Source organism: Trachurus trachurus (genome assembly GCF_905171665.1).
Source record: "Trachurus trachurus genome assembly, chromosome: 15".
NCBI classification, from domain to species: Eukaryota; Metazoa; Chordata; class Actinopteri; order Carangiformes; family Carangidae; genus Trachurus; species Trachurus trachurus.
This window is the reverse complement of record NC_139906.1, coordinates 15,222,799-15,235,334: the sequence shown is the minus strand read 5'-3', so window position 1 is coordinate 15,235,334 and position 12,536 is coordinate 15,222,799. Positions and strand designations below refer to the sequence as shown.

General features: G+C 40.2%; 1 protein-coding gene across 2 annotated transcripts in view; it reads left to right on the top strand.

Moving 5' to 3' along the window:
- The window catches only part of kcnma1a (potassium large conductance calcium-activated channel, subfamily M, alpha member 1a), a 133,686-nt gene that overhangs the window by 68,648 nt on the left and 52,502 nt on the right, over nucleotides 1-12,536 (top strand). For both annotated transcript variants that reach the window (XM_083988341.1, XM_083988342.1), the window contains exons 4-8: nucleotides 2,132-2,225; nucleotides 2,806-2,917; nucleotides 10,585-10,660; nucleotides 11,022-11,097; nucleotides 11,929-12,099. In XM_083988341.1, the coding sequence (XP_083844467.1) occupies nucleotides 2,132-2,225; nucleotides 2,806-2,917; nucleotides 10,585-10,660; nucleotides 11,022-11,097; nucleotides 11,929-12,099 (529 nt within the window). The remainder of the gene's footprint in view (nucleotides 1-2,131; nucleotides 2,226-2,805; nucleotides 2,918-10,584; nucleotides 10,661-11,021; nucleotides 11,098-11,928; nucleotides 12,100-12,536) is intronic.

The following is a 12,536-nucleotide window of genomic DNA, read 5'->3' as shown; positions in this document are numbered from 1 at the left end:
TGTTAATATGGAAAAGAGCTGTATCAACCATTAGCTCCTTTAAGTGTTTATTTCTGTCAGTGATGCAGTCAAACATAATGACTTGCCAGAAAGAGTAAAGAGATCATGTTTTTTTTATTCTGTGTTGCCATTTTTCTGCACATCTCCACATTTGTAGACAATGGGAGCTGCTCTCGTACTGATGAGCTATTGTGCTCTTGAGCTGAACAGAGAAAACGTAGGTCTGCATGATGCGCGTTCCCTCCTATTTTAGTTAATGATAAGCCTTACTATAAAACGATGATTAAAAAAATTACTAAATTACAGCTCTGAGTGCTGCAAAATTGAATGTAGCGCTGAGCCTATGTTGTGTGCTGCCATGCTCTCTCTGTTATTGAGAATGCTTTAGGTCACATGACCGTAGCTGAGCGGTTATTCAGAATTAGGCCAGAGCTGGGCCCAAGGGGAAGTGCCACAGTGACCACTCCAAATGGTGTCTTCTCTGTGCACCATCTGTGTGTGCATACTCATATGTGCTCCTTTATGTATTTGTATTCCTATTCCCATGTACGTAGTGTGTGCATTCTCATGCACAATGGTCTGTAAGGATCAGCTATGGTTGTAGCTTTAAATCAGTTTTGGAGAGTGGGGGGCACATGAGCTGCAGTGTGTGTGTGTGTGTGTGTGTGTGTGTGTGTGTGTGTGTACTGTATATGTAGATGGGTGTTAGGCCTGGAGGCTGTTTTGAGAGAAAAGGACATTTAATCACCCAAGGAGTGTTGTGTATGCCCAAGCTGTATGTATGATTCATGGCAGGTTTGTTTTAGCACATTTGCTCAGTTGAATGCCAACACAATCACGTGTACTGTAGTTGCAGGTGGTGAGTAAACAATTGAGCATTTAGGCCAGATCAATGTGAACTGCTTCGAGGGGTCACGAGTGAATTAACCTGTGCCAAAATCTGAGGGCCCTGTATGAGAAATTACCACTCAACCAACTGAAATCCCATTTTTTTTTTAAAAAACAGTTGCTGCATACATGAGACTGCTGATTCGAAGCATCTTGGACCTGAGCCAGGGTTTTACATCTGCTTAGATCACATCAGTCCTGGGGATATGCTCCAGACAGACCACACACTCATGAATTACAAGTTAGATCCTCCTCATGGAGAAATGTGTTTTGCCTGGCATGTTTTTACTCAGTTATCCATTATAAAGGATCATTGTGTGATAAAATGTTTGATCTTAACTGGAAGATGATTAAGATTCACTCCTTGTTACATCTGGAGAGTCTCATCAGTCTATTCTGGATCTCACGCTGTGCCCCTATGGGCCCCATGCATACTTTAATGTTTAAGGTGAACGTATGGGACTTGTAGCTGTTTATTCTTATAATAGCCTCATGTGTGTTCCCTTAGCAGTCTATACATTCCCAAAGCTCGCCTATAGCCCGCTATACCATAATGCATATTCATGTGTTTTCTCACAGTGGGATTACCTCATTACTGGAAAGCAAAACACTATAGACCCATGACTCAGTGAAGAATGGGACGGGAACACAGGCTCTTATTGCTTTTGTTGAGAGCACCCACTTTCTAATGGTTAATCATCACAAGGTAAACATGAAGATGGATTATATGACAGACCAGACAATTTATGGCTCATTTATCGCCATCAGCTTTTTCTCTCTCCTTCTCCTTCTTTTTTAAAGTGACACCCGGCCAGCCACTGCACTGTTAAAAATTTTCCAAGCGGAGTTTCTGTCATAGCAGGGAATATCTGTTGGAATATTTGTGTTTGACAGATGCTGAATAATTTATGTATGCTGAATGTACTGTCACATCAAAGCAGCTGTTCTTAGCCACCAATTCCAGTTTATTATGCAGCTGTTTCATCTGAATGTGACTGACTCTATGGCGAGGACTTTTATCTTGGTCTGTGACCCCCTAGGGTTCCAACGAGGAACTGCAGGGTGTCAGTGAAACTCAATTTCAATTCACTTCATTTAGTATTATTAATAACAATCCCATTTTTAATCCATTATTTAACAAACAGTACCAAAAAATAAAAATTAACCTTCCTACCACATGTCAGTTAATGAGTGTTTTAATCTTGTATTGATGTTATCCTCTCTCTCTGTTTTTGTTCTCCAGTCCTATAGAATCCTGTCAGAACTTCTATAAAGATTTCACGTTACAGATCGATATGGCCTTCAACGTCTTCTTCCTTCTATACTTTGGTCTGAGGGTAAGATGGAGCATGAGCGCGCCAGCTCATACACACACAAACACAAGCATACAGCATCACTCATTCATACATGTGCCCAATTACAGGCATGTTCTTAAATGCACAAGTACACAAACAATATGCACGCTGGGAATGTGGGCAGGCCTCATTTTACACACATTACAATCTTTATCAATAATAAATAACGTTTTCTTCACATTTTAAATTTGAAACTTATTTGAAAAAACACTTTGAGACATAGCAGGTTAACTGGACAACCAGCTATCCTTTCACTGAAGGCGGCACCCACCTAAGTCACCTACAAATACTCACGCAGAATGACTTTAGTTTAAACTGACACTGTTGGAATAATGTTGCTAGCATGGCTGTCATGCCAGAGCAGCATTCCAGTGGTGCAAACGCAAGCCTGACATCCCCAATGAATGAATAAATAAACTCATAAGCTGCTTACACCACCAACCATTCGCATGACTCAGCAAATAGGGTGAAGCTATTGTCATTCTATAGAGTATGTCAGCAATGCCAGGGAAAGACGCCATAATTGTCATTTTGAATGCCATCTGCCTTTTTTTTTTGACAGTTTATAGCAGCCAATGATAAACTGTGGTTCTGGCTGGAGGTCAACTCCGTGGTCGATTTCTTCACTGTTCCTCCCGTGTTTGTCTCTGTATACTTAAACAGAAGCTGGCTCGGTAAGTCTGTATACCTCTCTCTGATGTTTTTTTTTTCTATGTCGCCTTGACAACCTCCATTTCATATACCCATTCTTTCATTCTCACCATACAACCTCATCTCTTGTTGCTTTCTTTCTCCATTTTCCATCTTCCTTAACTCTAGCACCCATTTTCTCTTCTCTTTTTGCCCTCTATGTTCACGTCACCCCTCCTTTTATCACTCCCTATCTCTTCCTCTGACTCCCGGTCCCCCCTCTGTCTCCCCATTACTGGGAGTGTGTCTCTGAGGCCCTCTTGCTCCGGGCTGCAGTCAACTTTTCCTCATCATTGAAAGTGACAGGGCTGAGTTCCTCTGATGTTTCAGGGAGCACAGACACAGCAGAGTGGATGGACTAATGGGAGTGAGAGTGACTCAGAATTGGGCTGTGGTCCTGTGAGTGTGTGTTTGTGTGTCGGTGTGTGTTGTTGCTTCAGACTCATTGGTAAATGCTGTGTTGAGGCATTGCACCTGGAATACCTCACAGCGGTCCATAACTGCCATCTAATGGGCTCATTCACACTCACATGAAAAATGCACATGCTAAAGCATGTGCTATCCCCATATATGTATATATACTATATACACACACACACACACAGTCAGACACAATCTTGCATGAGCAGACTGGAAAACACCCTAACCTGCATTACATAACGACCTACTTTTCTCATTGCATTCAGAGTATTGCGGCCTAAATTACACTGCAGTAAAAGAGTTTCTTTGTAGCTGTGTTCTGTTTTTGGTTGCAAAGCACCTCTACTTTTAAAAGTATAAACAATCCTATATGCCTTTTTTTCTCTGTAATGTTATTTTCACATCACAGGTGTCAGTCATAGATTTCATGATGGCTGAATTCCATTTAGCTGTTTCAGTTTCAGCCTCCCAGTATTGTGCATGCTGGGTCACTGTCACACTCTCATGGTTTACTGGAAGAGAAGCATGAATGCCATTAGTAACACCTGTGCTTTTCAGTCAAATTATCTGCTGTATATAATAATATATTATAATAATAACAATTATCAGCAATAATAATTCATTTCTGAGCAAACTGGGCAACAATTGTTTACTGTAAAATAGGCAGATCTGCGGAAAACTTACGAGGACCTGTTTTAACAGTGGATGACTTGTTTCCCTTTTTTCTTCAATCAAATACTCACTGGTTTTAGCTTCTCGAACATAAAGAATTGCTGCCTTTCTATATCTACAAAAATAGGACTTAAGACATCACCTTGGATTCTGGAAAATGTAATGATAGATAGATGGATAGATAGACAGACAGACAGACAGACAGACAGAACTTTATCTTTATTTATCCCCAAAGGGAAATTCAACTGCCCAGCAGCTCATAAAAATATCTTAGCTCAACAGTTTGCTTGTTCACAACCCAGACTGCTCATTTATTGCCCTGTTGAAATTGTTGCGTTGATGCAGTGATGGTGTGAAGCTCCTAGATCTTAGCATTCACTTTGGGGAGAACATTATTATAAGGGATAGCATTAATGTTCCAAACTATTCTGTCATTGATTCAGGGATTCTCCTTCTATCCTGCAGAGTATGTTCTTGTTTCTACATGCCCACAGAATCACTCAATCTGTGAAGCAATTTGAAACTGTGAAAGTCTGATCTCTGAGGTGATGAAGGTTTCTTAAGAAGCTCACAGTGGCCCATGAATTTCACAGGAAGCAAGCTGTGTAATGAATTAGATATGGCCAAGTCAAGTAATCTGGCTTCTGGTATTCATGATGTAAGGTGTCCTCATCTTATCCTGAGAAAACCGTCAGTGTTAGGGCCTTGATGAGGATGATGAAAGACTGTGAAATAGGGGTCTGGCTGCTGCCTGACAATCTGCTGTGAATAATTACCTGCGATTATTAAATGTCCTGCATCTGGGGTTGACGTGGAGAGCAAAGACCTGTTTTCTATACAGTGCAGCTGCAGTGTCGTTGTGTAGAGTGTAAATTTATTGCTTGTGAGAGATGCCCTAGATTCCTGTGCTCCTGATTTGCATTTATTTTTATTACTATTATTCTGCAAAGGGATGAATCTTGAGGACTATTTTTTGTGAGGATGACATATCAAATGGCATCTTCGTCATAGAGCATTTTATTTCTGCAGTGCTGGATCTAAGATAAGAACAGTACATCATAGTAACAGATCTCCTGCTGGCATGGCAGGGTGTGTTTACTTGTTGGTGTGTTTTCCCATGTGTTAAAGGCTACATAAAGTGTTGCAAATCCTCTGTTATAAAATTAACAGTGTGAATCTGCAGTTGGATATAGTGTGCCCTAACAGGCTGGTGATAGCTCCCAGAATACTAATGGGGTGCTGAAAGTGTCTGTTCATTCTCAGCCTCTAGGAGATTGGACAGGAATCACGATCAGCTGTTTATAGCGTTTATTAATATGGAAATTAGAACATACAGTACCATGTTCTGACAAGAAAATAAGCACAATTTATTAGAGCAACAGTCAAAGGAAATGACAGTGACATATAGTGTCTTATGTCTGATCTGCTTTCAGATGCCATCCTCTGACATTAACTGATATATAAATAGCATTGCCATAAAGACAGTTAACCCCCCTACATGCTCTTCCTCTAGGAAGCTTGACAGGGTCATAATGGTTTTCCTAATAATCGATAAACTAATCCATAATTGGTGCTACATTCATTTAGTTAAGTGTATATTTGTTCCTCAACAGGCTTTGTTAAAAGGAAGCCAGGGTGGTTGTTAAGAATGTGTATTGTGAGTGCTACTCATTCCCAGTGGATTAGTTAATCTTTCCTTTCCATTCAGTACTGGGGAATACACACCGCAGCCTGTGTAATACATCATAATTACACTACCTTTCATTTGACTCCTTCAGCAGTGGTCCTGCATGAGAAGACCATTGGAGATCCAGTTGAGGTGTGCTAATAGAGGTTTCTGCCCTGTGCTATGTGGTATTCGCCCACTCTGCTCACTGGGAAGTCCAAGCTGTGTGTATTTCAAGTTATGTTCTCTCTGCCTCTGCAAATTGGACATTGATTAAGAGGAGGAGAATGATGTGCGGCTAATGTAAGGGGGCATGTAGAGTTCTTCCTTGGAAAAAGGAATTAATCTCCTTTAACCACTTGAACTGAGCATTGCTCCCAAGAGAGTCCTGGCAGTGTGGGATTAGCATATGCCTGTTTGATTGCTGGTAGCTGTGACTGCTGAACCCCAACTCTCAGCACCTTGCCAACTTCATGTTATCCTACCCAGCCTTTGAAAAACACAGGGAATAATAAAAGTGGACATATATTGCAAAATGTTTGAAATAAAAGAAATATATGTTTACAAGCTGTGTTGTATTGGATTGGTGTGTTATGTTTATGATTTTATGGCAGCAACCCTTAATGTTGAGCTGCATTGGCTTTGAGAATGCAGTAGTAGCCCTCAGGCATTGCTTGGATTCTAACCTGCTACTGCCTCCTAGTGGTGCTTTAGTATACTGTTTGTTGATCCCATTGACTGTGGTTGATCCCTTGTGTTTCCCTACTGAAAGAGGCTTACAGTACCTGACATGGACATGAGTGCACCCGCCTTATATAGCCTTTCAGCCATTGGCAGGAAGCCTCCATGTACATTCAGGGAACGGAAACTAATTTGTGGGAAGTTTAAGCCTCTTTGCTGTGGCCAGGCCTCTCACATGTTGCGTTGCGTTGCATTGCATGTTTGAATAATTGTACAAGCTGTGAGTTGAGTTATAATTCCCAGCATATCAAAAAATGTGCTCTGAATTAAGTACATACATGTGCCCTCTATGTAGCATGAATGTCCAGTGTGTGTACGTGTGCGTGACAGTTTGTGTGTGCCTGACGGTTTGTGTGTGTGTGTGTGTGTGTGTGGATGCAAGTGTAGCATCGTATAATCTAATTCTGGCTGGCTTGACTGTCAGTATTATCCCAGATGAACTATCCCAGACTGCTGATTGATAAAAGGTCCCAGTAGGCTGCTCTGCCAGAACATGTGACACAGGCCGTGCTGTGGCTCGCAAAGCCTCAATGAAGTAAGAGTGGGCACAGACCAGAAAAACCTTTTTGAATGAGCATCTGGACAGCTGACATGTGTATATCTGTGAGTGTGCATGTGCGTATGTGTGAGCGCAAGAGGCTTTAACATGTCTGAGAAAAGAGACTTTCTCATATATGAACACGTGTTTGATGGACCAGAATTCCATTGAGAGTTTTCGCACCATGCACACACACACACACACACACATGCAAACACACATAATTTGTACTGCTGTGTTTGTGAGGACAAGCGTTGTACTGACTTACTGCACATGCATTCCCTGGAGGCAAATAAGTGCTTAGTGTTGTGAGACCAGACCTTTGTCCCCAGATCGGAAGTGAGTCACCAAATGTGATCCCAGAGTGTTGAATGTACACACACGACACACAGATGCACACTTAGCACAAACACAAATTCTTCTCAGTAGTAAAGCCTGTGAATATTCTCATTTGTCCAGGTCATAGTTATCTCTCAAGGAAATTTAAATCGAACGCAACTGGACTTGGTTATTGGTCGGACCAGTCTCAGCCTGGTCAGATGCGAATATGAACTGATGAAGCCTCTTGGATTAGAGGTGAAACGTCTTCCTAGACAAATAACCAAGTCCAGTTGCGTTCAATTAAAATTTCCTTGAGATCTCAGTAGTAAAGAATTATACATTTCTGAGCATTTCTCATACCTGTGTATATTTCCTACACCTAATAAATATAAAAATGTTACAATAATGTAGGCTATACACAACAAGAGCATGTATGCACACAAAACATACAAATACATAATGAATAAATATTAATTCATACATTTCTATAATTTTAGTCGTTAATTATTTTCAGTAATATTTAAAAACATAAACCAGTCTATTTCTGAAACAAGTACACATTATGAGAACCAGAATTAAAGGAAGTACACATTTCCCCTGTATTACTTGTGGCAATATTACAGTAGAAATATATTTTGTCATATACAGTAATTCGAAAACTTGTAAAAATTTGTTTCATCATTGTATTTCTTTTCTATACATACATAGTTGCCATATAAGAAAGCTATATGTAAGTGTTGCAAGTTCAGAATGAAACTTTATTCCTTTACTCTCCAAGTGGTTTTCTCCAGCATTGGAAAGTAATGTCAATGCTACATTTCTAACCAGCTAGCTCCAATCCAGCCACTGCAACTGTTCTGGTGGTTTACTAAAACTGCTACATCTTAAAGGAATAGTTCACCAAAAAATGAAATTCAGTCATTATTGACTCACCCTCATGCTGATGAATACTCCGGGCGGAGTAGTTTTTTATTCCTCAAAGTGCATCTGGAGACCTGAGAGGGGGGTTCGTAGTCCAACGAAATCCTTATATGAGAGTCGATAGCGCCCAAGACAAAAAGGTCCATAAAACTACACAAAAACGGGGCGGTGTTTAGCTCAGTTGGTAGAGCACCCGTCCCATGTGTTGAGGCTATAGTCCTCACTGCAGGCGACCCCGGTTTCAATTCCGCGCTGAGCAGCCCTATCCTGCATGTCATTCCCCCTCTCTCTGCCTCCCATCTCATGTCTCTCTCTCAACTATCCTGTACATTAAAGGCAAAAAAGCCCCCCCCCAAAAAATATATATATAAAAAGAAAACTACACAAAAACCTTGTAATATTCCTCCATACTGCTTGTCCGCTGCAATCAAAGTGTCCTGAAGTCCAGAGTTTACTTGAAACGACGTCATTTAGAAAATCTTTACAGCCTAAACAGTCCTGTATGCTCTGACGTTCATAAATAAATATGTCAATACAGGACTGTTAGGCTGTAAAAATGTCCTAAATGATGCACTTTCAACTTTTTTGGTGAACTATTCCTTTAACCTCTCTTGCGAAGGCGACAATGGCCAAAGCTCTTGGAAACTGACCGTCAACCCCAGATACTGTACCACATTTTGCTGCAGAGGAAACATGTGGCCATACCTGTTTGCAGTCTGACAGAAGTCTTTCCCCGTCAGTTGACTGACATTTTCCTGTGGAAACAGGACACTCAATTTTAAGTCAGGATTATTGTTGTTGTTCTGCATTATTTTCATCTTTGCTAATCCTTGGCAGGGTTCAATTTTTTAGAAAATAGGTTTATCACAGCTTTGTGTTGATGGGAACAAAGCTTCCGAAGGGTTAATAGTAAAGCACTGAAAGGGGCATGAGAAAGGTAAATCTGTTTGGGTTGTGGGGATTAAATAGAGTGTAACAAAAATGAAAAAAGAAAAAAAAACACCTATATTAGAGCTGACATTTTGCTCACAGAGACACAATCCCTGGCAACACTGACAAGATCTGCCAGTTCTGCCTGTCTCTTTTTGCTTGACTGTCTGCAGCAGTGACCGTCGATTTAATCGTAGTCAGAGGTGTTTGCTGTACAAGGAACTTTTGAAGTTCTTGGTATAGTATCAAGGACGGTTTTCGTTTTTCACAAAAGTGAAATCTTGCTTCCTTTTTCACTTTTAGGAATTATCTCGTCCGTTCTGGAGGTGCTTTTGGATTACTAGCCCTTTATAAATCTATTGGATAACATATTTTTAATTTCTATAAAGGATCTCGGAACAGCATTCAGTGTAAAACAATGATTCCTCCAAAGCTTCTCATGTACCGGCGCACACACAGTGAAGCTAATTTGGAGACCCTCCGAGAGACATGGAGGCGAAAGAAGTCCTGTGGCGATCTGTTTCAAAATGGGTACAGGGTGAGGCAAGTCCATCATGGAAATGAGGAAAAGGAAAGGCAGACAGGACTTCAACATTCAGTCTGGTCCTGTTTACAGATCCTCTGCAACTGGGGTAAGGGCATTAGTATCAACATATCAACATAGGTATCGGCATACAGCCATGCATTATCTGGAGGTGTGCTCAGAAGTTGTTCAGAAGGAGGCTTGGCCTAGTTAATCAAACTCTTGAAAATAACAATTTGACACTTACAGTTGGTTGGTCTTGACTCATGTGTGGTGACAAGCATATGGCCACTCACTTTATATCTGCAGAGATCCTTCTCAGTAGGGATTCACATCACCTTTTGTGACATGAAGTTGAAAACACATAGGCACAGACACAAGCACGCACACACACATTCCAACGGGATCAGTGGTGTTATGTAAAAAGACAAGGAGGCAGGTGTCGCATTGTTCTATAATCCCTAAGCGAGCTGCTCTTGGATTCAGACTGAGGCTCATGTAAAGTAGGCCACATGATGTTCCTCCTAACTTGTTTGAATGCATAAATAATTCCAACTCATCATCTTGAGGTTTTTTTTTTAATGTATCATCTTCTTGTGTCTTACGAACAAAATTTTGCATCGTGTGGTGCTTTGCTGTGTTTGAGCGCTGTGTTTTGAAGACAATTGAACTGTACTGTTTCACTGAATTCCTCATATGTGTTGTTTACACACAGCTGCTGCTCTTAACTGTCTCCACTGTTGCTGGAAAGATGTTTTAGAAAACGCCTATGGATACATGCAGATGTGAATTTGAATCTGTCATGAGACTACCATCAGTCGTGTACAGTAGTACAGTATGTAATTATTTGTTTCTCTCTCTCTCTCTCTCTCTCTCTCTCTCTCTCTCTCTCTCTCTCTCTCTCTTCCTTTTCTCACAGGTTTAAGATTCCTGAGAGCTCTAAGATTAATACAGTTCTCAGAAATCTTACAGTTTTTGAATATCTTGAAAACAAGGTAAGAATAAAGCTTTTCTCATTCACAAGAAACACATCCAAAAAAACCTATGCCTAACAATGAGGCTGTGTTAAAACTCTGTATATGTTTGAGTTCTATATATAATCACTCAGAAATAACTTAATATAGATCTTATTTTACTCAGTATCACAGTTGTATGTAATGACTTTTTTATGATGGGATATAAGTTACACAGACACAGGATATGTAATCAGAACACTATATATTTTATTAATATACCCCACAGTGTATTTAAGTTCAATCCTGCTGTAACTTTGACAAGAGTTTCCAAAACTTGTTTTTTCTGACATTGTAGCCTGAATGTCTTTGAGAGTTTTCTGTTTGCTCTTCTTCTACCCAGCAATTCGATCAAGCTAGTGAACCTATGTTCCATCTTTATCAGTACATGGCTGACAGCTGCTGGATTCATACATTTGGTAAGTGAGCAGATGTGAAGGCCAGTGGGGATCTTCTGATTACTGAGCCAGTAAGTAACAGTGTTCTGGCTATAATACAACTGAGACACCTGATGCTTACAACAGTGCAATTTGAAAACTGGAGAATGAATCATAAGGGAGGAAACTATGATGGCATTTATCTCACATCTCCAGGAAGGGGTAAATAACCTAACTTTTTATCTCCCAACAACGCATCCAGTACCTGTCAATATCTAGTACTGATCCCATACCAGTGTTGGGTAAATTATGACAATTATGACAACAGTTACAGTAGAAGGAAACAGCAAAGTCACAAGTAAATACATCAACTGTTTTTACCTCTTTAAGGACTGAATGATGACATATAACTTATAACTTGTGAAACAACTTGTGAATTTAAATAAAAGATTTTTCAATATATACTATATGATAACACCAGTATAACATGTCATTGGATTTCTGCGATTCAAGTCTGGCCATAGATATTTATTCTGTGCTTCTTCTGGTTTCCTGCCACTTTCCTCTGTCAAACTCTCAAACTTAGGAAAAATCTATAAAGAGAATTATTCAAAACAATAGTACATAAAATATACACTGTGTATTGGCACTTCTGCTCAACATCTCAGCATTGAGCTGTTTCTACCACTAGATGGCAGCCTAAGCTCAGTGTGTAAATTATGGGTGGCAATAGCACAGATGGATGCAGGAGCACTTGAAGCTGGATTTAATCAAACTTGATGAAGTAGTTTCTTTATTCAAAACCCTGTTTACAAATTGGTGGTTAGAGTTATGTCTAATTATGCTTCCCTACTTCTCCGATTTCCATTTTAGGTGGAAAACTCAGGGGATCCTTGGGAAAACTTCCAAAATTCCCAGTCACTTTCCTATTGGGAATGTGTGTATTTGCTGATGGTGACTATGTCTACAGTGGGCTACGGGGATGTCTATGCAAAAACTACCCTGGGGCGCCTGTTTATGGTCTTCTTCATCCTTGGTGGTTTGGTAAAATCAGGCTTTTTATTTTTCCCCTCACTCCCTGTATCCCCTTCCTAAAATCCTGCCTGTTCCCATCTGTCATTCAAAATGATGCAAGATATGATTGAATAATGAAAAATACATTTAAATGCTTTTATGATAGTATTGTGTAATATTTTATCACAGTGTTATAAAATGTTAGAACTACTGTATGTTGCCTGTACCAGTACACAGTATTTCTTCGTCATAGTGTAGCTGTATCCTTCTGTTTAGCCTACTGTATCTTGTCTGCTGTAGTTACAGTACTATGTGCTCCTCTGTCCCCTCCCCGTATGTGTCATTCCTGTATTTGTTTGATTAGAGTATAAGCTTTTGTCTGATAATGTTGTTACTGTTCTCTTAAAAGCAGTTGCGGTTTCAGGACACCCCTCCTCCCGTGTCTCTTCCCACAATTCCAACAAACA